The 27,132-nt window shown below is 39.8% G+C and overlaps 1 protein-coding gene across 3 annotated transcripts in view; it reads right to left on the bottom strand.

Annotated features, from left to right (window-relative positions):
- FBLN1 (fibulin 1) overlaps positions 1 to 27,132 on the bottom strand; it is an 81,969-nt gene that overhangs the window by 20,901 nt on the left and 33,936 nt on the right. The window contains exons 6-16 of one of the 3 annotated variants that reach the window (XM_010575281.1): positions 26,868 to 26,969; positions 24,814 to 24,951; positions 22,434 to 22,571; positions 19,921 to 20,064; positions 18,961 to 19,089; positions 18,330 to 18,455; positions 17,637 to 17,756; positions 16,657 to 16,788; positions 15,982 to 16,105; positions 2,392 to 2,534; positions 255 to 386 (exon numbers count right to left, since the gene is read on the bottom strand). In XM_010575281.1, the coding sequence (XP_010573583.1) occupies positions 255 to 386; positions 2,392 to 2,534; positions 15,982 to 16,105; positions 16,657 to 16,788; positions 17,637 to 17,756; positions 18,330 to 18,455; positions 18,961 to 19,089; positions 19,921 to 20,064; positions 22,434 to 22,571; positions 24,814 to 24,951; positions 26,868 to 26,969 (1,428 nt within the window). Of the gene's footprint in view, positions 1 to 254; positions 387 to 2,391; positions 2,535 to 7,570; positions 8,015 to 15,981; positions 16,106 to 16,656; positions 16,789 to 17,636; positions 17,757 to 18,329; positions 18,456 to 18,960; positions 19,090 to 19,920; positions 20,065 to 22,433; positions 22,572 to 24,813; positions 24,952 to 26,867; positions 26,970 to 27,132 lie in introns of those variants that run through there. The other 2 variants (XM_010575283.1, XM_010575282.1) reach the window with 2 other exon arrangements.

Below are 27,132 nucleotides of genomic sequence, written 5' to 3'. Positions count from 1 at the left end.
GCTAAGCCATTTGCATTTGTAATTAGACCCAGTTCTGAAAAAAAGTTAAAATACTTCTCAAATTAAAGGTTAGGCCTCCAGTATTTTGAATAAAAAGTTATCTGTGATATTAGTTCAAATTACACATATTGGACTGGAGAATATTAAATCAATACAGGCTTGAAAATCAAGGTGGGAATTAATTACTTAATTTCTTTGACTTTGTTCTACAATATTATTGAGAGAAGAAAGTAAACAGAAAACATGCTACTCACCCACTGTCATACCATCCATGTAACGCTTGATGATATCAAAGGAATCCCTTAAATTTCCTTCTGTTATGTCAAATATGATATCTGCCTGGTTGGCCGGATATGTAGGTGTGATGGCACGAAGAAAAATAATCTCTGCAAACAAAGAGTATCACAGAATGTACTGAGAAGTATTTGAAAACACCACTGAGGAACCTGACAGAATTTGATCCAAAATGACTTGCCCTCAAAGCTGGTGGACGACACCCCCACCGCCACCACTCCCAGTTTGTCCTTTAAAATGGAAAGAAAGAAGATCTGGGGGAAGGGAGGATTCAGATAGATTTATTTTCTCCTCCTGCACCATCCAAGAAGCCCTGAAGCCAAAACACTATTACATTTAGAGTCTAGAAAGACTACTCTTAGAAACCAGTCAGACTTCCAGCATGTACCCAAAGAGGACAACACTGAGGGTCCACAGGGTGGGCAGTGGAGGGGGACCAAACAGATAAACCCCTGAACTCTGATTCCCTTAGGCAGTTACACAATGTATTGCCATTAAATATTACAGAGTCCTTTTGAGTACTGGAGGAGGGGTTTAGGTTTTTTAAAAAGTGAGACTATTTTTCAAGCCCCTTGTGAGGGAGGTTAAGTATTATTATTCTCATGATTATCCTTGCTCTACAGATGATGACAGTAAACCATGGGGCTGTAAGAATTCACCCAAGGCCATGCATTGAATTCAGTTTAGGAACGTCTTCTGGGCTTTGGTAGTACTCTCAGATCACTAGGTCTCATCTCTTTTTATTAAATCATGAGGATGGACTAATGAGGGAACAGTTTGGGAAGCATCCTGGGCCAAATCCTTAGCTCTGCTGCCAGTGCACCTGGTGAAGCTGAAGGGGTGTGTATGGGAGTAGAAGTGGCTATGGGGCATTCCTCCGTTCCCTGTGAAGTAGGGCCAGCCAAGGTCTGAAAGAGGCCTGACGCAATCTATAGCAGCTCTACGCAGCTAAGTTACTGGTGGCTAAATTGTTCCTATATGAACAAGGATTGGGATGTCTCTTGCCCTACTCCTTCTGCCTGGTACAGAAGTGAAGAATCAGCTTTGGCTTTCATTTAGGACAACCTTCTGAGATAGCAAGGCTGAGACTCTGGGTGCATCAGAAATAGGGATTTAAGACCTTTAAAAACCCCTCCAAAATATTCTTCCTTTCCTCCATCCCCTTATTCTCTCTCTGTGTCTGTGGCACGCAGTAAGTTGCTGAGTGGCTCGTCCTACAGAGAAGCAGGGCTGAAGGCAGTCATCCCACTTCTGGATGTGTAGGCAATCCCCAGTGCAGCTGCCAGAAAATGAATACAAATGCCAAGGAGCAAAAATTGGCTCTTGATCTGTAAGTTTATATGTGAACTAAGCAAAGTGAGTGTGATCCTTAAGAAACTGCAGGACTTAAAAACTTGCAGGTACTGCAGGGGCTGATGAAACTCAAGAAACACACGAATGCCCATGAAAGTGCAGCATCTGGGGCTGGAAAACTCACTTTGGATGACTGGACAGCCACTCACTTGGATGCTTTTTGAAAATCTTAGCTTAAAAACTTTCTGTCCAGTCCTTGGAATTTCCCTTCCTTTATTCTACATTTAAAAAAAAAAATACTTATTTTTTTCATAGGTCAAAAATAGGCGAATCACAGTACTAGAGAGCATATTCAAGATAATGTATTTTGTGATTAATCTTTGCATGCAGATAAAGACTATATTCTTGGAACAAACCACCTGTCAATAGTGAACAACAGACCATAAACAGATGAGAGAAATACAATGAGCACCGACTTCCTATGGCAAAATCTGCAAAAAAGGGAAGAAAAAAGTCATGCGGCACACAGCTATTATGTGAGTAAATGTGGTAAATAGGAATTCAGACTCAGTATTTCCTTAGACTGAGAAGCTGTATGAGTTAGAGCTCAGAATGACTTTCTTTGCCCCATAAAATTAAAACTCCTGGATATCGAAGGTTTTAATTAAATGAATAGTACACTGTAATTTGGAACTGTGCAAACATTTTACTGCACTGGTAGCTAGTCTGGCTTTAGGCAAGGATTTCCGGTGGAGGTTTTATATGTTGTAGTCTATTAAATGGAACAAGGAACAAACCACTTACCTTCAGGTCTTGTAAATTCTCTGAACGTGGGCAGTGAAATGACAGTGTGGGAAATTGTGTGGACTGGATCCAACACACAGGTGACATCATTTGGTCGACAAGACTTAATGCAACGGATAGTATCTGTCTTTTCAAGTCTGACACTAAGAGAAACGAGAGAGAGATGCATATACACCCTGCAAATGAATTACTCTGTGTTTTGCAATCTGGGGAGCTAGAAATTATAATTGATATAAGTGTTTGTTCTTCACCTCAAGAACTTAGACTAATGCAGATCATCAGAACTGCTGGACCACTGAAAAATTTGGCTTGGCTAAGAGTTGCAGTCAAAACCCCCTCAAACCCAGTTCTTCAAGCCAGGCATGTAAAAACAGGGAGAACTGTAGTGCATAAGATGCCACGTAAAGTTGCTTTCCTAGTACAAACAGGACCAAACAACTAGGCCCAGATCCTCAGCTGCAGTGTCCTGGCATGGTCTCAGCCATTTCAGTGGAGCTACACTTACTTGCACAAGCCTTTTTGTACTCTATGTGATAATCAGTCACACAAAGCAGAAACAATTGTTTCCATTCTGGAAATCTGGCAGGAAATATCCGAAGGACCAACCCTCTTTCATGATTTTCAGTGCAGCAAGAGCCAGAAAAGCCTTTCTGATGACTTTTTTTTTTCCACACACAGCCCTTTCCATCTAAACTGAGACAACAGAGAGGAATGGGAACTGGGGGAGGAAAGACGTTAACCACATTATTTAAAACCTCAAAGATTGAATTCTGAGTTTGGGGAAATGGTAAGGGTCATTTCATATTCCATCTCAACCAGCTGCTCATTCGTCCTTGAAAGTCTATTAAAAGTTAAATGACTTCTTCTCACCCTTGTCCACTAGAGTGAATTTAAAGTCACTTACAGTTCAAGAACTTCACACAATACCCGGTCTGTGTTCATGAGAGATGAAAGGGCTATGCTGGGACTCACAATGTGACTAAGCCCCACAAATGATCTCAACTTTGACCTGCCCATTTCTTCATATTTCTAAGTGGAAAAAAGAAAAGACTGCAGTGTCAGTGGGGGGGAACTAAAAGATTAAAAGGAAGAAAAATTCACTGAGTAAAAGGGAAACAAAAATGGAAGCTTTACTTTGTCAGATACCTCTAGAAACAAATGGTTCTTGCTGTTTTCACAATGTGTTACCCAAGTCCACACCTACAAGTCATCTTTTTTCAGATGTTCAAAGGGACTTTATGGCTCTATTAGTAATAAATACATCAGTAACTTCTTATTATATGCTACCCACATTTGCTCATCAAAGAAGACAAAGCCAAACACGCTGATATTGTATGAAGCTAAAGTAAGGATAAAAGAGAAAACATGAATCAACATTAAGGAAACCATGCTCAAACAGATGTGAACGGGCATAGTCCACGGGAAGGCAATGAAGCTGGGTTAATTTACACCAGCTGAGTCTGGCTTGTTATTCTCACTCTGTAGTTGATGTTTTGAGACTGGCCAGGAGATACAGGCCAGGAGTGACCTTTTACTTCCCACCTTTACCTGGGTACAAAATTTCATCATTTCCTAGGCATCTCACAGGGAACAGAATAGGGCTTTCTGCTGGTCATGCTGGTCATTGTAGAACAAATTAAGTCTGGATATATGGACATAAGAGCCTGACCTACGATAACAGATTCCATCCCCTTATTTTAAACGTCAGCTGCCAAATTAAGAAAGGACTTCCAGCTAGCTGACCCTCACGTCTGTGAAATAAGAATCAGCTAAATTCACAGTCTAGTTCCTGTGTAAAATAGTCTATTTCAAAACATGTAACAAATAGAATTGAGGCAAAACATACATTCGTTGTGTGTGTTTTCCTCTTTCCCTTTTTTTTTTCCTCACTGTTTGTAGAGGCGTTTAGTAGACATTTACATCTATGCAGCCATACAAACAAACACTGCATCTCTCCTCAGGATCCTGCTGAGCTGGAGTCCCAACACCTAAGTCAGACTGGTGTTACTTCCAATAACGTGTTTACAATTTCTGAAGAAGTTCTTTAAAAGTCTCTTTGCATTACATAACATAAATAATAAATATAGCACCACCTAAAGGTTTTAGGGACACCAATAATCAGTAGCTTGCGTAACTCATTTTGGGACATTATTACCAAAGAAGTACTGGTACAATACATAGAGCATCCTAAATTTTCATAGCTGTATTTAGATAATAGAATTTGTATGCAAAAACATTGTGGTTTGAGTGTATGAAGCATTCACTATTAGTCTGCCTTTACCCCTTCTTGGGAAGGGGGCTTTACTCTTGACTTCAGCTGGAACAAAACTTGGCAAACACATACATTTCTGAAATTCTCATCCAATAAAGCCATGAATTTGTTTAAGATGAAGTCCTAAGTAAAACTTACATTCATGATTCTCACTTCTGATTCACTGGAGTAAACCATTCTGACATGAATTAGGTACCCTGCATACAGAAATGGAGGATTACAATGATCATGAGTGATTTGTGTTAGTTCCTAAATAAAACTAGTTTCTAGATCCATCCAGCTTGTAACCATACACGTGACAGATAAACATCTGTGTCAGCTCTATTTCTTTGCACTGTTTCTTTCTCCTCTTACAAATCCTACAATCTTTTTTTTTTTTTGCATGCTCTGTCCACACTGCTAAACTTGAGTTTGTGCTTTCATTCTGCCCTGCCTAAATATTCATTCTCTGATCTCTTTTCTTTTGATATCCCTGCTAATTGCTTCAGCGTATGCAAAGTGCAGTTGATAACACTTTGTTCTCTCATTGCTTTGACGGCATATCTTTAGACATCTTCTGGAGTAACTTCTTTGACAACTAGCATTTATTTCAAATCCTAATATTTGCTATTAATGATGTGCTCTGATCTCAAAATACTTTTTAATTTTATCCTTACACATCATCTTTGCATTTGATCTTCTGATTAGCTGACGTTTTCCTTTTTGCTTGTGTCCTCCTATAGTGGGGACTGTGACTGACAAAAGTTTCTTCCTAAGTGCTGAGAACTTCTTCTTTATTCAAAGCTTTCCTTCAAGTTTTCCCCCTCTAATAAAAATTGCAGCTTTGGAGCTGGTATCTCCTCCAGGACTTTTTCATTTAAAAGACAAAAAAGTTAAGAAACAGCTCAGTTGCTCTGATTATTTTGCAAATAATCCTTTCCCGAACACATTTTTTTCTTTCTTCTTGGGTCCTGGTGTCATTCCTTTTCATATTCTCTGTTGGATTCAATTAGTAAGTTCCTTGGACCAGGAGCCGTGATTTCATTTTCATTTGGAAAGAACCATGCACATAAATGGTGCTGCATAATTACATACATGTTCTTGAAAGTTCCAGCTACGTTGCAGCATTAAAGCATCTAATACAGGAGAATCTGAGCTCCATGTTCTTGAATTACTTGCTGAATGCAATTAATATGGTAGCATTTTAAAATACTGAGGGCCAAATTCTCACACTCCCTTCTTTTCCTGCCAAACAAATATATATTAATGCTTGCAAAAATTAATTTTATTTTTGAATCTTTATCCTACTTAATTATGGCCTCATAATGAACTGGTAGCCAGAGGGCATTTATATACAAGCATCTTCTGTGGCAGTAAGAAACCCCATTAGCTCAAGTAGCACAGGCTTGTGCTTTCAATATTTAAAGCTGGGACTCTATCCCCACTGGCAACTTCTGGCAGCTTTATAAGTATGTGTCAACAGACTTATTAAACATTGGCATTCCTCGTGAGACTTGAACTCCTGTCAGCCAGCTGGGATAAACTTTGCCTTAGGGAACATGTAATAGTCTGGCAGAGTGCTGTGATCATGCCCCAATCTAGTCCTTGGCTGATGATGAGCCTGAGAGCCCACAGCTTACAGCTAATAGAGTAATTCCTTGTGTTCAGGTGGTTAAGGCCTGTGATCTTAGTTTAGAAGGTTCCCAGTTTCTAACCTTGTACCTTGTCTGTGCTGTCTGTATTTACACAGTGAAGCATTTTTTTATTATGTGCATTCACATGGATTATTCCTCATTCATCTATGGACTGACTATTCTGCCTATGTACCAGGCAGCAGAGATATTTGAGCCCAGGATGGTGTAAACCATCAATTTTTAGACCATACCTCTGGGACTGAGTTTTTAATATTTATCAATACAAGGACTGAAGAGTAAAATAAATCCTTTTCCAGTCCACAAAACAAAAGAATTCCAAAGAAATTCCAGTTGTGTTGTCTACATTGTTCTTGATTGTATTGAAGTAAAGGAAGAAAATCATAGAAGTAAAGGAAGAAAGATTTGGATATTGGAATTCTGGCTGACCTGTCAGGGCTGCTAGGGTCTGGCTGGGGTTTTTTTGTTGTTGTTGTTGTGTAAAGTCTTTACAGTTAAAAATTTATCAGCTTTGATATGGAAGTTGGAGAGATAAAAATGTTATGAGACCAATTAAATATATTTTTCAAATGTTCCTGTAGACACATCTCAGGATACAGCCTGTGAAATAGAAAGGAGCTCTCTGCTACTAGGTGAATGCTGTTAGGAAGTTCGTTGTTGTTTTCCCATCATTAGTTTTTCAATTCCATGGAAATTCCACAGAAAGGAAGATGAAAAATCTGTAAAATGAATGTTCTTTAGAGGAGATTCTCTTTTTCACTGTCCTTAAATTTAGAACTGTGATCTGTACCTGGTGGAAATCAGCACAAGCTCATTGGCCACAACAGAGCAACGATAACTAGCGCAGCTTGAGAATCTGGCTCCACACTTTCCACGTGACTTGTGTGCTGGGCACCTCTGAGGTCCTAAGGGCCTAATTTATGCCCTTTTAATAGATTTTCAGAAAATGCACAGTATTTACTCCCTAAGTAAGGAAACTCTCTAAAGATGTCTCAGCTGACACAGCTGAAATTATGTACCTATTTTGTTTTGAAAATTTAGACCTAAACATATGCAGCTGTGAATCATCAAATGAGACCAACTCCACTACTGTGTGAAGTAAATTAATAGTTTTCAGTGCTCGGTATATTCAGGTAAGAAGCTCTTACACACCAGTTTCTGCTTTTTATAATGATGCAGAGTACACATAAGAATCTCCCCAAATTGAGACATTCAGTGATAGTAGAAAGTGGAGAACTGTAATGATGATGGCAAATAAAATGCAAGTGCAGCATGCAACAGATGAACTAAACCTTTATTAAAATCGGGGGAAAAAAGCTACTCTTAGAAGAGAAAAAGTAGCCAATGATGCTTGTAAGATAGGGATCAGAGCTGTGCAGAGACAAAGATAAAAAGTTTGGCAATAAACGTGTTGACAGTTCCATGGCGGGAAAGTTGCATTTGAATTGTCAGAAGAAGGTCTCTGGGCTCTGTGATTTGCCGCTGCATGACCACAATGCCACTGTGGTTGTTCACTTTTTTTGTGGTGAAAAAACCCTCCTGGTTCCCGCTGATGATGGACAGCAGAATTTTATCCCCAGGGACAGCATTGGAAGGGCCCATGCGGAAAATGTCGGTGGGTACTTGAATGTTGGTAGGAAAAGAGAGGTGATAGTAGGTTATTCTCAGAGGCAGGCTCTGGCACTCCTTATTTTCATTACAAGGCAAGCGCTCACAGCGACTGCAAGAAAAGTGAGAACACAAGACAAGAGGAAGATTAGCGTACATTTAGCAAGCGTGATAGGAAAGCAAGGGCAGTGGGGGTGGGAAAAGATACGTTGACTTGCATACTGTATCCATTCTTCAGCCTGGCACCTCAGTCATATTGCAAATGGACACTTACTAAATAAGGATGAACTTGTCTGTAGTTGGTACTTTTGGAGAAGCGTTGCCATTTTCAGAAGCATTGCCCTTTTTTTGCATGCACAGATGGATTGAGTCTGACACCTTGGTGTGGGTGAGAGTTTGTTTGCATTTAGATCAGCTAAGCTCTTCCTAGGGAGAACACTGGCTCCCCACCCCCCCACCCCGCCCCAAGTTTTATTCTTCTGTTGACCAGACATATGTTAAATAAAGGAAGAGATTTTAAGAGGTTAGTGAGTTGACTGTGTCCTACTTGGGATGTCTGGCTGGATTATAAGACTGGGCAAAGTATTCTGAAAGCCACAAATGTACAAGGAGTTGGTCTTTCTGAGAGAGAAGAGGCACTCTAGATACTGCACTATTTATGTTCCTCATCTGACAGCATACAGAGGAATGTAAAACTTACTTCCAACACTGCCTGCATGTCAAGGTTTATTTGTTTTGAAGACAAACCTTCTTCCTCCCACTGTGGCACAGTATTTCTCTGTGCTACCAGGAGAACCAGCTTGAGTCAGTCTAACACCCATCTAGGCAGGCATTGAAAACAAGATCCAACAGCCTGATGTCTCCAGCATGCGCCCTGCACATTCAGTCCACTGTTACACAGCCTTAAGTCACGGGAATGACATTGGCGAGTGAGAAAGTTGCCCTCTGCTGTTTCCTTCCTTTATCACTAGGCTCTATATTACAGTGAAAAAGCCAGAAAACTAGGAAGAGATCACCCATACAGGCTGAAAGTGAACAATGAACATCAGCACTAGAAATCACGATCTGCATGGAGGGAGCAATCTCCTCTCTTTCTGCTACTGAGACAAGTAAAGTTTGCCCAGTAAAATATGGCACAGACAGGTATGGGCATTAAAGTCACTGCTATTAAAGAATGTTGTTGTTTACCAGTACAATAATGAAGACCTGACATGTCATGATACCTGGTGGGTTTCAGAAGTGTTTAAAGAATTGCATACAAGGAAAGTTTATATGAATTTCAGATTGAAGATACGCTCAAATGACTACATTCAAGTTGGTATCTGAACATCCTCTCGCACAGGTGCATAGAAGTAGAGGTAGGCATGACAATCTCAGCTGGATGTTGACTTTGCAAAATTTGGGGATGATCAGGTTGTGCATTTAGCTCCAAACTTGCCTCACGCACAACTATGAATCAATTAAATTATGTACAAGAGTCTCTCCACTCAAAAGCAATATTCAATCCACAGGCTGAGGTTTTGGAACCTGAACTACTTTTTTTCTTTACTAAGAAATGCTCCAGTATGAAAGCATGGTTTGTTTCTTACAACCTCAAGGAAATTTGAGTGCCCATTTCATGTATTTTGTTTTGACAAATAAAACTGAGCTCCTATCAGGAGTATCTGGTATCAACAGAACTGTGGCTCATAAGCAAGCTTCACTTTGTTGCCAGTGCATGGTGACCTGAATTCCAGGAACTTCTCATTACATGCAAAATAAGCATTTTCAAAAAGAGTAGTTAAAAGCACCCTCAGTTCTTCAGTTAATGTGTTCTATGTTTTCTTTTAATACCACTTGCAAACGAAAGTACAAAGCAATTCTTTGAAGACTTAGATGCATTCTTAATTTTATTCATGTGTATGAAGAGCACACACAAGTCTTCACAGGATGGCCAGCTAATTAGGTGTGGATACTCTTGTTATATTTTCAGGTATAGTGAGTTCTGCATTCTTTTCTGAAATGTCATCAATAACTCCACTAAAGAGAATTACTTGGTTTTGTTGAAATCACAAGGCTACTTGGTTTTGCTGAAATCATGAAGCAAGTCAAGACAATTAATTTCTTAGCTGGAAATGTTTTCTTCATGTAAATCTTTTTGGAAGCATGTACATGCTCATGAGCACTTACACGCTCATAAAGATGCCCTGATTTATTCTTTTATAAAAGTAAAATACATTTTATAATAATAGCCAGAATTTTTTAAGAGAACAAAAACCCAAGGCTTCCAGCTTCCTAAGATTTGAAAAAGGACTTTCTGCTGATTCAGAGTTATTTGTGGAGACAGATGTGCCTGCGGCTAGGAGCTAGAATTATTCAAAATTCATCTTCTTTTATCTTATTCTTTGGTGGTGCACACTACACACTGCACACTTCACTACAGGTTTAGTTAATGTGCACTAATTGTTCTGTCAAATAACCACAGAGGAGAGATAGCAAATATTATTGCTTTCAAGAACCACAGTTCATTCTGGGGTCATGCACCACAAAGGCAATAAGCAATGAGCATTTAAATCTCAGTGTACTCTCGAGACCTTGTTTAAATGCTTCCCTTCAGTGGGCAGAAGAAAATCGTACGGCGGGGAAATCCAAGAACCTACTGCTAGTGAGTGAGCAGCCCAAGACCCCGGGTGCTGCTCCAGCTCCGTGGCATGTCGGGACGGATGAGCTGGCCATACAGCTACCGTGCCACCACGCCGCGTCGCTGTGGGAGGCAGCACGGGGGACCCGGAGGGAGAAGGGGAGTGCTGAGGAGGCACCAAGATGGTACCAGAGAAACCCAACACTCAGCCCAAGTAAAATATGCGCTGCTTTGCAGTGAGGCAATTTTATATACATCTTTGCAAACCTCTCCAACTAGGCACATGGGCTAGAAAAATAAGCATATAATGCTGCTAAATGCTCCTTCCTGAATTCGTTCCTTATTATTTTAGCTCACTTAGTACTCTGTTCTCTTAGGTTTATTTATGTGGCTGAAATACTGGTTTCAAAGAATTACTCATAGTTTGAATTTCATGTCCTGAACACTGGTTACTCATACAGGAAAACTACCAAAACTAGAGAGATTCCATTTTAGATAATGAATACAACATTTCCTAACAGAGAAATGAGGAGAAAATATTTTCTGCCTTCCCTCCTTTTAATTTCTGAGCTGGTTTTCACGTGGTACAAAGGCAATTTATTCCATTGTGCCCAAAGGAGTTGAGTGGTATACAACAATTCCTCATGCACTGAAGGGAAAAGAACTTTTTAGCAAGATTTATGACTTCACAGTTTACTTCATACAGGGGAACCATCTCAACATGCTGAATGACTAACCAAGTATTATTACTAAACTACACACTACACATCTCTGAAATTTGACCCTGGAGATTTCCAGAGCTGTAACAATCTTCCAGACCTCCTAGAATATACTCCACTACGAAGGCACTTACTCATGCTATCATCAGTGTGTATTTCTTTTCAGCTGGTTGCACCACACCTTGAGGCCCAGATGAGCCATCAGCTGGGCTGTATCACCACATTGTGGATCTCTACATTTATGTTAAAAGAGCAGCTGTGTAGTGAAGGGGGTTTTTGTCTTAGACCAGAACTTAAAGGGAATGAAACCAACCGATGGTTGGTTTTCACAGATATTTCTTAACAAGAGGAGAATCTGGAGTCCCACTTCAGGCTCAGGCAGGAATACAGTATACAGCAGTACAGTAGACAGGATGGACAAATACTTTCTATGTTCCTCCTGTCTGGAGCTGGAAAAGTCTCGAGTAGTTTTCAAGCTATAGAAGAGACAGACCCATCTTCATTCTGCCCTCAGCACTGAGCTTTTATGTCCTATCCTTGTCTTCTTCATCTGTCTTTCCCAACCTGGCTCCTTCTTCCTATCCCCTCTCCTTGCCTACTGCCCTGCCTGCTCACTCAAACATTTGGCATCAGGACTGTCTACTCAGCCAGTGCCAATCCTCCTCTCTTGCTCCATCCTCTCCTGGCTGACACTTGGTTGCCTCAGTTCCTACACCTCACAGCACTAGTCCCAAAGCATACGCCCCTTCCCTCAGTATCTTTCTACAGCCATCCCAAATTATTCCTTGCTCAGATGGTCTTCATCTGAATTTGGCATCAATCACCCCTAACCATAAGCTCCTGACTCCTCTGCTTGGTTTCTCCCTTGTCTCTAAATTGTTTTACCCAATTTTACCTTCTACCCCTCAAGCGTCTCCCAGATTCATTCTCCTCACCTGGTCATACCTTCAGATCCATCCCTCCCTCCCTCCATTCAGCCTCTTTGTCCCTAAGTACGCCTTTCCTTCTTACCAAGTCATCTCTTCTCTTACCCGTGCTAGAAACAGCTTTCTTATCCACGGAGTCTGAGTGGTCTTTGAAAGCACAGAAGAAACAGGCTCTGGGGTTGTTAGGGCTGGCAGCACCTGGCCCAGGACAGGTAGAAGCTGACATTATGGGGAAGATCGGGCTTCTTTCCTGTGGCTATATGTGGGAGCAGGCTCACACAGTCTCTGGAGTTGGTACCTGCACATTTTAGACTGCTTTAAAGAGCAGCAAGAAGCTCAGGTCTGCTGAATCAGAAGAGAAATGTGGTTGCTAAACAAGAAAGACCTCTCTACTGAGAGGAAGAATTAAATTGTACTGAGGAAGATAGTCAAATGCAAAGACAGGTTGCCACTGAGGCTGTGAAATCTTTATCATTCAAGGACTTGAAGCAAAAGTTAAACAAACAACTCAGAAATACTCCACGTAGACCTGACTCTATTTTGGCATACAGGGGTGGATTAAGATTACTCATCAAGGTCCTCATTTCCTAAGGTTTATGAAAAAAGGCTAAATGCAATTTCACAAAGTCCATAATTTCAGAAGTTTCAGAGCGTTTTGGTAAGGATGACTAAAAGTGTAAAAGTAATCTTCTAACAAATTTCAGATTTCTGCTCCAAAACATGACAGCAAACTGTTAAAAGAAAAAAAAAGTCACCAAAGTGCCTTAAACACAAAACCCAATGTGTTCCTCCCTACCCTTGATCTTGGAAATGACTGAACTGCTTTGGCTGAAATTTGCCAAAACTTGAGCCTGAGTGAGACACCTGGCATGTAAAATTTCAGCCGTTGGTTACGTTTTGGCAAAATTCTAAGCAGTTAAAAACAGGTCCTAATAATGAGAAGCGACAGGCAACCTTAATAATAATACACAGACATGTCTAGAATATAAAAATATTTCCCAATCTGGCTCAATGGAGCACACACATTTCTGACATGCCGTCATAACTGCTTCTTTATCTTTTCTACTATTTTTCTTGGCTTAAATATTACAAATGTTAGACTTCAGTGTCGCGTAAAGAGAATTTGTTATGCAATTTGAAAACAAAAAGTGTTTGGCAAGGCAGTACAGCAAGTTAAGTCCTATTGTGAGTAGCAGTAGATCTTAATTTTCCTTGGAAAAATGCCAAGCCTATAGGCTGATCAAGGTAAAAAAAATAAGGCAGAATTTAAGCAAAAGAGATAAGACCTTCAATAAAATTGTTACCATTAAGGATCAGACCACACCAGGCACTTTGCTGGTGCTTGGGGAAGGTTACACAGGCTGTTTCCTCAGAAAGCTCAGAGTATCCATATAGCATCCTGAGCGTTCAGCCTGTAGCATGGGATGATCCTGCAATTACTTCACTTGATGACAATCGCCACTGCAACAGCTACCATGCAAAAATCTCTGCTTTAAAGGTATTAGGTAAGGAAGCTTCTGGACCACTGAGGGCTGTTGCCCATACATAAGGATTTTAAGGAAAAATAACAATGTACAAACTTGGATTTTGAGGACTGAGGCCTATTAAATTATAGCTGTTCCAAAGAAAATATTGGAGATAGGGTAAAAAATCCCATGAGGTGCCAATTCGATCAGAATGGAAAATGTGTTGTCTGTCTTATGATGTGCCAAGCTGGTGATACCGGAGTGTGTTCTGAATAAAAATGAGAGGAAAACGGTACCTGTAGTAGATACGATGTTATGAGAAGCCAGCTGGTTTGATTTTAGAGTCCTGGCACAAGGTTGGGTGAAAAAGCGATTTAATGTCATTATCATGCAAAAGCTAATGAAGATATGCTATCTATCAGCTATGCTAGGTTATATATACCAAAAATAAATGATTCAAGAAGATGTAAATTAGTTTGGATGTAAACAGATGCTAAAAAGCTGCTTATGAAACTGTTCTCCAATGGGCACAAGGCAACCCAATACATAAACCCTGATTCTGGCATGTTGGTATAATACTCGTATACTGGTTAAGTATGAGAGTACCTATCTCCCCATTGAACTAACTTGGACTTTTTGCAGTAAAGATAATGAACTCATATTCTCTTTGGTTTATGCAAACACATTTTCGACAATAAATTTAGTAACTGTGTCTGTAGCTGTTGAGAGGGAAAAACCTAATAAATCCAACAAGATAATAACTCAAGGAATTAAAATAATTAGAACTTCACTGAGCAGCTACAGGATTTGTGTCTGACTCATAGCCTAATTATAGCCCTAGCACATCAGAAGAATCTCTCCCTCAGAGTCTGTTCGAGTTAGGCAGAGTAAGCCATTGCAGGGCCCCAACAACCCAGACACAGAAAAAAAAATTCAGACATTCTACTACTTCCCCAAAAGATCCCTTACATCTCAAATAGCCATTAACTTCAACACATGCATAAAAATATAGATAAGAAAGAAGATGAAATGGAATGTGTGTGTACGATGCGTATTTTATAAACCGAACTTTGCAACTCAGGGATGTCCATAAGAGTAGAAATCTGCTAATTCTGCTTAGTGCCCCATTGTAAATGACTTTTTTTGAATTAGGATACAAATGAACCCACAATATTACAAATAAAGAGAACATCTGCATCACGAGGCCCTGCTTGTTTATTGATATGATAAATGTAATTTAAAAAGTAATTACTACTGACACTTCTCAGAATACAAGCATATTTTACAAATATCTGTTTTTATACCATGAACTCCCTCTACAGCATTCTGGTCAAATACATCTGCTCTGCCACTTATATGGCACTTCACAGACTAAGGTTTAAATGGAAACTAACTAATCCCCACAAAGTCCCTCCGATGAAGATCAGCATTAGCTTCACTCTACAGAGGAGGCACAGAGTACTCAATTTTATCTAAAAGATGCTGGGCATATGAACACTGACTGTGAAAAGCAATAGCAGGCTGATGACAAATGTGGTTTATCAGCTTTCCTCCCTAGCTGGTGGAGCATACACTTACCTGGGTATGGGGCAGATGAGGGGGACCATGGAGCAGCCTTTGGAAGAATCGCTGGAGTACAGGGTGGCCATAAAGCCACAGGGCAGGAGGAAAAGTGGTCATCTGCATCAGCCATAAACGCTAGCTACGTGACTGAAATTTTGCAACAACTTCTCCACTTTGCTAGCACCATTTGGTGGGTATAAATGAGCTGCCAGCTGCCCCTCCCCCAAAGCTGTCTCATATTTTCAACACCAGAATGCATACACTTTCTCTGAGCTAGGTTAAGAGACACAAGTTTGAGCAGCAGCTAACGTACCACCCTTGCTAGGATTCCCAGCTTTTTTAACAGAGGTAAAATGGTACTAAAAATAAGACATTCTTGCAATGCTTTGCAGCAGCACTGGTAAAAATTCAGAGGGAGCTAAAAAGAACTCTTTCACTGGAGTGTAATAGTAAGGAAAGACTACGTGTGAAAGGAAATAAAAGTCAGAATTTTGAAGCTGAATGTAACCTTCCTAACAGGTTGCCTGCGAGGTAGCCAGAGAGAGAACATCTGCTCATGGCTCTGGAGATCATTACGATGTAAACCACTGACACGTGGCATTTTTTTAAGGCAATATCTTTTTCTTAGACTGAAACAGGAGCATGAGAAAGGGACCAGACCTGTGTGTGCAAAACATAGGGTAGGCCTACCAACAAAATACATATTTGCCAGAATCTGTTATGTATTCAGTCGGCAGTGGCATGTCACCAAAAAACTGTTCAACCTTCAAAAAGAAAGTACTTACGTATCTCCTGACTTGCGGTAATTTTCTGGACATTCCAAAGACAGACAGCGAAAGCCCCCCTGGATGTTAAAGCAGGTCTCATTGAAAGAGCAGTTGTGGCTTTCTGCAACACACTCATCAATATCTGCCAAATGGAAAAAGGTGAGTGGATTAAACACATGCCTTTCCTCTACTTGCAGGTGCCAGATGATGAAATTATCATATTAGGTACTACAGAACATGGAGTGCTATTAAACATTATTACAGGATTGGAAGGGGAGGGCAGGAGAACAAAAAAGAAGAAACATAACCCAAACAACAGGCAAGAACAGGAAAAGGAAGAGCAGCAGTGCCACTAAGTGGACAAGACCTAAATATTTGCTGAAATGTTTACAGTGTATTTCCTTTTAATGGCTAAACTAGCTCATACCATTTCACAGTGGGAATCTCCACCTTCACAATTTTGTATAATTCTTTAATAATGTTGTAAAAAGTATTCTCTACTGCATTGTATAGTTTGTAAGAGAAATTTCCTGTATATTTATTATAAAACATTGGTTTCTTCAGATTTCAAGCTGATGTTTACTGCTTTACTTATAATGTTCTAGGAAAGGTGTTTTTTTAAATGTAAAAACTTGCTAGAACTTTTCAGAAGTCTACAATCCAGTTAGGTCTCCCTGCAGTTATTGAACTCACCTTGGCAGTTGCGTGCATTGGGTGCCAACCTGTAACCAGTGGAGGGACAAGTACACTGAAAACTCCCAGGAATATTAATACATCGAAAGGAACAGATATGCCCTCCAGTAGGTAAAGCACATTCATCAATATCTGCAAGAAGAAAACACCACTAATTTACTATGTGTTCATGACATTCAACCAAGTGCACATGTACGGTGTTGCCACTGCAAGATTCAAACACAATTTCATGATTCTAATTGCTGGGCGAGGAAGAACATCATCAGACAGGTGTGGCTCTAGTCAATAAGGTCTGTCAGGAATAAATGGAGGTGTGAAGAAAATTAAAAGCAATGTAAGGGCCCGAGACAAAGTAAATGGGTACAAGCAAGCACTTTACAGTGACATGTATCATAGTACTTTACAAAAGGGAGGGAAAGGAATAGTTTTATCCTTGTTCTTATAAAAAGGAAACCAAGATGATGTGTTCTGCCCAAGGTCTTACTGTCTAGTAAGTCCAGGAGACCTAAGTTCAAATTCAGGATCTTACCCACAAGGTCACGCCCACATCCTCCTTGTATTTGAGGAGAACCTACTTACACATTAGTTTAGAACCTGCCACAAAAAGAGGATATATAAAATACTACCAAGTAATATTATATATTACATATGTAACATATAAATGTGTTTTTATCTTCACTTGCTGAAGACTAGAAATTCTGTTAGTTCCTCAGAAAAAACCCAAACATTTCTGACAAGTTACAAAAGTACACCAAGCTAGAATTCAGTAGCAAAACTGACACCACAAAAGCAGAGGTATTTCTAGACTCGGACATGGGTGGGAGACTCATTAAATACAGTTTCATACTTTCACAGGAAAATACCAAAGAGAATCAAATGTTAAAATGAAACAATTACAGGTACATGGAATTGTTCATGTATGTTACAGTGAGAATAAGAAATGCTCACTCATCCTCCATCTGCAAAACAATAATGCTTACCTTCACATGAAATCCCATCTATGTCACTAAGTTGAAAGCCACGGCGGCAGTAACACTGATAGGAGCCATACACATTGGCACACTCTTGACTACAGGGGCTGCTCTCACACTCATTTAAATCTGAAATGCAAAATTATATACCTGAACCCCAAATTTCCTGCTATGTTCCTCACTCCTATTACAGGACTAAAACAAAAGTTTGGAAGACAATTTTTTTAATTAAAAAAGGATGGTATGCATGTCACTGAATAAGCTGGAAATAGGAGGGGTTGGGTGTATTACTCTCAACAGGGTCTGGCAGTATAGGTTAATCTATACTGTGCTATTATTTCCCACTGTCCTTCAAGGTGTGTGACTTGGAGGGAGTCTTTAGGACCACAGTGGCATTTTTGTATCTGGGTATCAGCAAGGCTGGTTTTGAAGGTCTTGACTCTGATCTAGCTGAATCACCCTTCAAAATGCAGTAAATGCAGACCCACACACTTCTGCATGATCTAGCCTGAGGGCAATAAAAACTGTGGGCTAGAGTGGCCTTGATTAATCATAACAGCATTCATGTAATCAAAGAGACCACACTGGGTTGATTTCTCATGCCATTCCAGTGCAATCTTACAAGCTAAAATCAAATGAAAATAGGTAAACAGCAATGAGCTGTATCTCACACTATATAGCCAAAGCATATGACAGCTGTACCTTCACACGACCTGCCATCAGTTGAAAGTTTGAATCCCATGGTACAAGTGCAGTAATAGGAACCAGGAGTATTCTCACACTTGTGAGCACAAAGGCGGCCTGGATAACGTCTGCACTCATTGATATCTGCAATGATAAACATATAGAGAGGTCTATGTATTGGCTGGCTTCACTGCAGTAGTAGTCTGGACAAGAACGTGGTCATAAAAGTTTGATTTTTATTTTCCAGATCTAAATTTCATACTAGAGAGGGAAGGACTTGCCCAAAATGCTCATTTAGAAACACCCCAGTACATAATTGAATTAGATCTATAAAGAAGAAAGTTCCTTTGATCTTCCAAAGGAATGTTTTGCTGTAGGTGCATATAAAAATATCACAGAAAACAATTACACATGCTGTCATAATCTTACCTTTTAACAGGATAACAGATAACATGTTGACAATACTAATACAGCTTCCTTTGAAGTATCAGCAGCTCTTTAATATGGTATTAGATTTATACAAATAATATAGTAGTCAATTTTACATTCAGATGAAAGCGGTTATGCAGAGAGCAATAACATTCTTTACACAGGATCATTTTTTAAAACGCCATGGCTGCATGTATTTAAGTCGACAGGTGCAACTTACCAATACAAGTTCTACTGATGACATCAAAAGAATAGCCAGATTTGCACTCACAACGGTAATTGCCTGGGGCATTTATACAAACATGTCCTTCTCCACACGGCTGATTAGAGGATGAGCATTCATCCACATCTAAAAAAAGGAGAGAAGTGATTGAAAGTACACTTCTGAGCATGCAAGTTGAGAGAAGAGCAATATGTTAACATATTTCCATGTCCCCTAGTAGTTACAAAGTGTTTTGAAACAGAAAGCAAGATTTTGATCTAGCTCTCAGCTTCTACAAGAAGATCAGAGTCACAAATCCAAACTACTCTTAGTGAAGCAGGTTATCTCTCGGGTGTCCCGTTAATGTTCATGGACTTGGGTGGGAAAAGAAATCAGGAAATCAGACAATCTTTGGAGGAAATCAGTTGCAAAATTGGTTTATTATGCACACTCGATATTCATGGATCAGATCTTCAGCTAGTGTAAGATGCCAGGGACCCACAGTCAGTAGTGCTTTGATAAGGCTTTTACAAAAATGAAAAACACATGCAAAAATACCTCTCTTAGCAAAAGCCACCTTAGTTAAAAGCCAGCCAAAGGCATATAAGCCTTTCAACATTACTTGAATGGTTTCTGTGGGACATTAAGTGGCTCTTCTGTTATACCTCTGTATTGAGGAGATTTGAGACCACACAGCATTGTTTCAATACACTAATATAGTCACAGAAAATGCCATTTTGGGGAGGTGATTATAATTTCTCTTATTCTCAGAATATAGGGTTTCATGAGTTATATGAAGGACAGAGTGTGGATCCTTATCATTCTACACTTGTTGGGACTGCCATGAGGGAAAGAACAGGATCAAGAGTCAACTGTGGGAATGAGAAAAACTTGGGCAGAGTGCAAGAAACTGGCAAACATAAATGATAGATGTGATTTATTGTCTTCAAACTGTTTTTCTTTCAAACTGTGACTTACCTACGCATCTTGTTCCATCTTCATTGAGATGATAACCTCGGCCACAGCTGGGTGAGATTCGCTGGCAGGTATATGAGCCATCAGTGTTAATACATATCTGTCCAGCTGGGCAAGGCATGTTGGTGCTTAGGCATTCGTTGATATCTACAAGAGCACAAGTCAGTGTAACTATCTACTGTCTGAAGATGTTGGAGGTAAGATGTTTTCCTAATGTAATCCTTCAGAGGTTTACATCCTGATGTATCCCTGAGAGTTACAGAAGTTCCTATGGGAGAATACAACTATTTCTACTACTTAGTTTCATCGATCTAACACTTCCAGGGTAAAGATCTGCGGAGGTATGAGAGGCTCAGATCCCACTGAAAAGCAGCGGAAATTGGGTATAGAACTTGTATTTGTTTAAAAGCCTTTGGAAGTCTCCCCTAAACATACGAAGAGATGATCAACAATTCAGTTCACCAGCTCAACCAGTTCTGCTGCAGTCTGTGGGTTGCGGCTCACGGTGAATGAGCTATTTGGTAGTGTGTGCTAATATAGGTAGTAGCTCACTCCATTTTTACAGAGAGATAAACCACTGCTCATAGGTATTCACCAGGAATACCCTACTTGTCTTATGGTAAGTTGTCCATGTAAACACATAAGAATGTGAATAGCTTATTTATGTATTCCTAAGACTATGCAGCCCTCTACCATCCATCAAATGTTATGTCTGTTTTTTTACAAACTGGATATCATATCACTTTGTGACAAAGATAACCTTTGCCTAGTAAGAACCCACTATAAAGTAGAATCTCAGAAAATGTAATGAGATGAGACTAAGCTGTATTAAAGTACAATCTGGTGTGCTATATCTAGCCAAGAAGGTAAGGAACTCACTGCTATGCAAGGTTAGCATGTGCTGTTAGTTTGGGGGAAAGGAGTTTCAGAGTTGGGAATCAGTGGCTACAGGAGGTATTGAGGCAGCCTTTGCTGCCTGGAAATGTTAATGTAATGAAGATCTGACAGTTTGTAGGAGCAGCACTGCTTGTGAGTGTATGGGCTTGCATCCCACAACCTTCAGCAAAGTCCAGCTTCATGTGAGTACTTCTCTGCCTAAAATTTTCCCAACTGTTTCACTAGGATATTAGCATCATTTTACACAGGGGACTGTTAACTGTTGAAGAGCTACTGTGTTCCAGTTGGTATGGTATGGTATGGTATTAAGTACAGCATCCAGCTTGCAAAATGTTGGCTTCCTGAAGATGAGGAAGGGGATGTAGTGTAATGTGAAACATTTCAGCCAGGCCTATCCCAGCTCACTACAGTGTAAAATTTTCAACTTACGAAGACAGTGGATAGACAGGGAAGTTTTCATACTTCTTCCCCTCAACACCACATAGGGCAGCATTTGATTCACAGTGTGTAAAATTACCCTGTGAAATTGTTCTGGTACATATTTTGAGCAAATGCATTTTAGGGGACATAACTATTGCTGCTGCAAATTGATGTGGGTTTACTAATGTCAGTGAAGGCAAGCTAACTACTAACTGCTGTGGACCTGGTGCTAGCTATGGCAGATACACGTCGTCAAAGGGTCTGTTGTGCACAAGCACTGCCCCCTTCATTTTAAAGGCTGCAATTTTGTTTTCAGGCTCAGTGTTTCCAGTGTCAGATTTCGGCACTACAGGGTATGATATGGTCAGGAGAACGAGGGGTTGACAATGAGCTAGGCTTGGCAGCTACTGTCGCTCAGCCAGTTCCACAAGTCCAAGACACACTACGCCGATGGGCAAATTCAAAGTTAAGTTGAGACTTGAAAACACTACTCAAGGGAATAACTGATAGATTTGTAGGTCACATTAGACAATTCCACTTAGACTCTGCTGGAAACCAGTAATTCTAACATATTTATATAGAGGTTATAATTCTGTTTTGTAGGAGTCTTGGAAACAAGGCATTAGTCTGACAGATTGTAATCAGTCTTTAAAATAAAACTCCTCTCCACAGTGTGTTACAACTGGCCCACCATTCTCATACATAGTAAGATTCTTGATAGGCTATAACTAACGGAGGACAGGTCTGGAAAGACCTACATACCTGTAAAACCATGCATACTAATATCAACAAAGTGTGTTACAGAGGATGTAATAAATTACAGCTTTTTATACTAATCTTTAGCTAAAACCTTTTGGATAGAGGTAGATAAAATATATCACAATTTTTTTTACAAATTTTGTTTCAGATAGAATACCCAAAGACTTAAGGAAAATGTTCAAATGCAGCTAAGTGCCTTAGGTAACCAAACATCATTAAAAATAGAGATCTAGTATTTAAGCCTTTTATTTAAATGGTTTTCCTCTGCAAGTCTTACCTGTGGGACCAAGCCTGTCTTTAAAGGAGCAGAAAAAACACATAGTAGAGCAACGCATACATGCATGAAGAATGACTTGAGAAGCTCAGAACTCACCCAGTGAAACTACAACTTTTCTCATAGGCAACACTTAATTATTCACTGAGTTAAGAATATGTCTTACCAATACAGTTGCCTAGCGCATCTTGTATAAACCCATTCATGCACTGTAGCTTGGGTCGGCAACGGAAAGATCCTGGAGTATTCTGACAGATAAAATCGGGGGGGCAGTTATGAGTACCAGTCTCACATTCGTCAATATCTAGTACATCACAAAAAAAAATTGTTAGTAGGAGTTTGACAGAAGCTTTTTCATCACATTTAAAACATAAGACATAGTTAAAAATGTCAGACAGATTAATCCTCAGCGTACCTTCATGCAATTCAGTGCAGTGACTCAGGATCAATCTGACCTACTACCTCAAACAGAATCTCAGTAAAAACAGGTAGAATAAGTTAAAGATTTTTTTATTATTTCATTATTAACATTATATATGGGAGGGGGGTGTGTTTATTATGCTTTACAAGTTTAGTTCTCACAACTAAATGATTCAAAATTATTACAGAGCACCCGAAGCATCGTGTTCAGCAGTGTTCAGCCTTGATTCAGCAGTGTGCTTATACATGGGCTCAGCTTTGAAATCAGTAAGATTTAATCATATGTCCAAGTACGATTTTAATTTTAACCTTAGATCCAATGCAAACATTGTTCATTTCTTTCATAAGTGAATTAATTGGCCTTGATTCTCATCCATATTAAGGCTTGCAATATCCTTGCATTATTGTGCTTTAGAATGCACATAAATACAATTTCTGCTCACTTTAATATTCCATTCCAGTTCAGAATAGACAATAAATATTTGTGAATAAGTTATGGTTCAGATAAAGCAAACAAGGGCTCATGAGGCTTCATTCACAAATGTAACCCCGTCCACATAAAAGCTACTAAAAACTTAATGTTTGCCACCTTGCAATGGGACGAAATCTCCTAAAGCGATTAAAATACAGAAAGTTTATAGCAATAGGATGCTTCAGCCTTCGCATTTATGCAGCTGACACAACAGCAGATGCAATTGCTTATCCCTAGAGCTTTGTGAGACTTAAGTAATGATTGTGGAGCCCCTTTTAAGTTTAGGATGGGTTAATGCCGAACTGTGTTCAGCAGGGTTCTACATGTTGCACAACTCAGTTGTTTTACTTGGCATTTAAAAATCATACATGAAGATTATTCATTTTCTATTCTCATTGCCATTAACATAACATTAATAATTAATATTATTAACATATCTTATCCAGATAAGAAATTTCTAACATTAATGGCATGCATCATTTACTGTCTGTACTCCTTTTTTTCCACCAGAGAAAGATTGTTAATACTTGCTGGTAAGCTATTTGTTGGCCTAAATCTGATGTCATTCAAATCAGCAGAAATTTTACTTCAAAGGGATCAAAGTTAGACCATGATACTTTGAAAAACATTATCTGTATGTTCTGCAGGTTTTGCGTTGAAGTTTGTTCATCAGCTGTTTTATTCAATATATTATTCATCACTAATCAGTTTCTACAATAAAACCCTACCCAGAATTTTGGCTGAGTTAATTTACTCAGTGGAATGAAATTAGTCTGTTTATAAACAATTCTAAGCGCAGGGGGAACAGACTTTCTCATAGTGGAAACCAATTTCACATCAAATGGAGTTTGCTGCTGATGTGTATCTCCGTGAAGTTAGCATGTCAGGTGAAGTTATAGATACACATAACAGCATACATTGAGCTAGATGCAACTTGAAATCAGTCATTTCTTTAGTAAAAAAAAGACTGTTACCCTTGTGTTCAAACATAGCTAGTCAAGAACAGTGCTTTTATCTCTTTTTCATTTTTAATCCTTAAGAATGTTGTGATTAAGAAATTAATCCCTTTGTAACAAATTTAAGCCTCCTGAGGATAAAGGCTTACTTTTTTAAAAAGATGCATCTACCTTAGCATTTTCAAATTGAATCACCTAGTCACTCCACTTGCCACACTTCATTTCACACTCCGAAGTGTGCAAAATTGATTCTTTCAGGTGAAACTAAACCATTAAGTATGCTCCAGGAGCAGGATTTAGGCACTCCGTTCACTAATGAGCAACCAATTCACAGGACCAGACTAGAGCTAGCCAGAAGTAAACACCAGAAAAATGCGTGTGGTCTGAATGCTGGGCCTTCAAAATCAACTGTTTCAGTTCCCAGGCCAGCTCCTGTCATGCAACACAAATTGTCAGTGTAAAATAAATGTAGTTATCTCTCCTGGAAGTCTTTGTTGTAGTCCACAGACAGCCTGATCTGGTATCTGCAAGGTGACAGGTGGAAAATCTTTGTCCCAGGAAAACTAGCACTGTCTGAGTGTCCCTGTGTAACTACAGCTTACATGTGTATTTACCAAAAGTAAAAGAACATGACATGATGATGTACTTATTTTTTTTCTTACGTCTGGAAGATTTCAGTTTCTCTGCACAAGACGTACCTTTGCAACGACTGTCATCTGTTAGTTCGTAACCAGTTCCGCAGCTCGTGTCCCGCTGACAGCGAAAGGATCCTAATGTATTGACACAGGTCTGTCCAATCCCACAGCTGTGTGTCCCAGTGATACACTCATTAATATCTAGAATATGCAAAACGATTAAAAAAAAAAGTAAGTAAATAGGAAACATGAAATCCCTGGGAAGAGATGAGGTCAAAGGCTAGCTGTGGGCACACCTCCAACCAGTCATTACTTTGAGCATCAGGATACAAAGAATGGTGTGGATTTGGCCTCACACTCACACACCCACAACATGGCTACTCATCTCTGTTGTCAGAGCGTGAGCCAGTAAAGACATTTTGACCCCGCTGGTACCAGCACTTATGACTGCTGATTCACTGTACTTAAGAAAGAGGAGGAAGTTGTACTGAGTGAGAGCAAAGGGCCAACTTCATCTGATTCAGCCCAGTAGCAGATTATAGTGACTATATGAATGAGGCAAACTTTCAGAAATCCTTCCCTTGCACTGCCTCCCATCAACATATGGCTTAGGGACTCCCCGAGCCACAGACTGCAACTTTCTACTTAATAGTTACTGGTAGACATTTCTTTTGTGAATTTTTTCATTTTCTCTTTGAATGCATAAGAAAATTTGGCATCCACGTGTATCAAATGCAAAAGTTCTTCCTTTTTATATTTCACACTAGGTTAGTGTTAATCTGACCAATCATCAATATCTTTTTTATATTCTGAAGTTTGTATCTGAGCTACTTAACTAGACTCCCTCTTCAGTCAATGACAAAAAAAGGCACTCCCGATGAGTAACGCTTTTTATCCTAGAATAGCTACAGAACAGGCAAGATGAACTGTGCCCTGGAAGTGCTTGTTCCTCTCAGTTAGCAACAAAAGGAGTCTAGACTGACTAGCTCAGAAGCAAATGTCTACATTGCACATGTCTGAAGTCAAGTGCGATGAGCTCTATCCCAGCCCATTTCATTTTATGTCCCTTTAGTTCTTCTTCTGAGAGAAACTTAACAATTCTTCCTCCTTGACTATTCCCATACCACTCACACTAGCCAAAACTTTCATCCTTTCTGTCAGTTGTTGTGCTGGTCTTGGCTGGTGTAGAGTTAATTTTCTTCATAGTAGCTAGTATGGGGCTATGTTTTGGATTTGTGCTGAAAACAGTGTTGATAACGCCAAGATGTTTTTGTTAGTGCTGAGCAGGGCTTACACAGAGTCAAGGCCTTTTCTGCTTCTCTCACCACCCCACCAGCGAGAAGGCTGGGGGTGCACAAGCTGGGAGAGGAGACAGCTGGGACAGCTGACCCCAACTGACCCAAAGGATATTCCAGACCATAGGACGTCGCACTCAGCATATAAAGCTAGGGGAAGAAGAAGGAAGGGGGGGGATGTTCGGACTGATAGCGTTTGTCTTCCCAAGTAACCATTACACATGCTGGAGCCCTGCTGTCCTGAAGATGGCTGAACACCTGCCTGCCCACGGGAAGTGATGAATGAACTCCTTGTTTTGCTTTGCTTGCGTGCATTGCTTTTGCTTTACCTATTAAACTGTCTTTATCTCAACCCATGAATTTTCTTACTTTTACTCTTCTGATTCTCTCCCCCATCCCACTGTGAGGGAGATGAGTGAGTGGCTGCATGGTGCTTAGCTGCTGGCTGGGGGTAAACCATGACAGTCCTGTCCTTATAAGCTGAGGAATCCTACTCTATTTCATCTGCCTTATCGCTTACTATCTACTATTGTAAAAGAGAACATGTATTTTATTTTGGTTTTATGCACAACAATAAATTCAAGATCTTCTGACTCTTCTCCACTCTAAATGCTCTGTCTCTTCTACTGATTCTTTCTTAACTCCATCTTCCCACAACTCTCATTCTAACACTCCATTTAAATCAACTTTTAACGATCTCACCTCTTTCCCCAGCTGGCATAAGCATATTCTGATCTCTTCTGTCTGGATCTTTTTTTATCTATTCCTGCTGTTTTAAAGCAATGATGTTGATAATCGAGGCAATAGTTTTATTTCTTTTACCTTCACAGTTGACACCATCTGGTTGAAGCTGATACCCAACAAAGCAGGAGCAGACGTAACTGGATCCTGTGTCTCTGCACTGCTGAGAGCAGGGCCCACCACCTAATTGGATATTTTAAGAAGTCTGATATGTAAGAGGCTCTTCACAGGAACTGAAACAAACCATTAATTTACACGATGCTTGCTGATTTATTTAGAAAAGCAGATAACTGAACACACACATATACAAAAGAAGGAAAGGGCTGAACACTGAATGAAGCGTTTG

This window comes from Haliaeetus leucocephalus, unplaced genomic scaffold (genome assembly GCF_000737465.1).
Source record: "Haliaeetus leucocephalus isolate CR32 unplaced genomic scaffold, Haliaeetus_leucocephalus-4.0 Scaffold473, whole genome shotgun sequence".
Taxonomy (NCBI): Eukaryota; Metazoa; Chordata; class Aves; order Accipitriformes; family Accipitridae; genus Haliaeetus; species Haliaeetus leucocephalus.
This window is presented reverse-complemented; position numbering and strand designations above follow the sequence as displayed.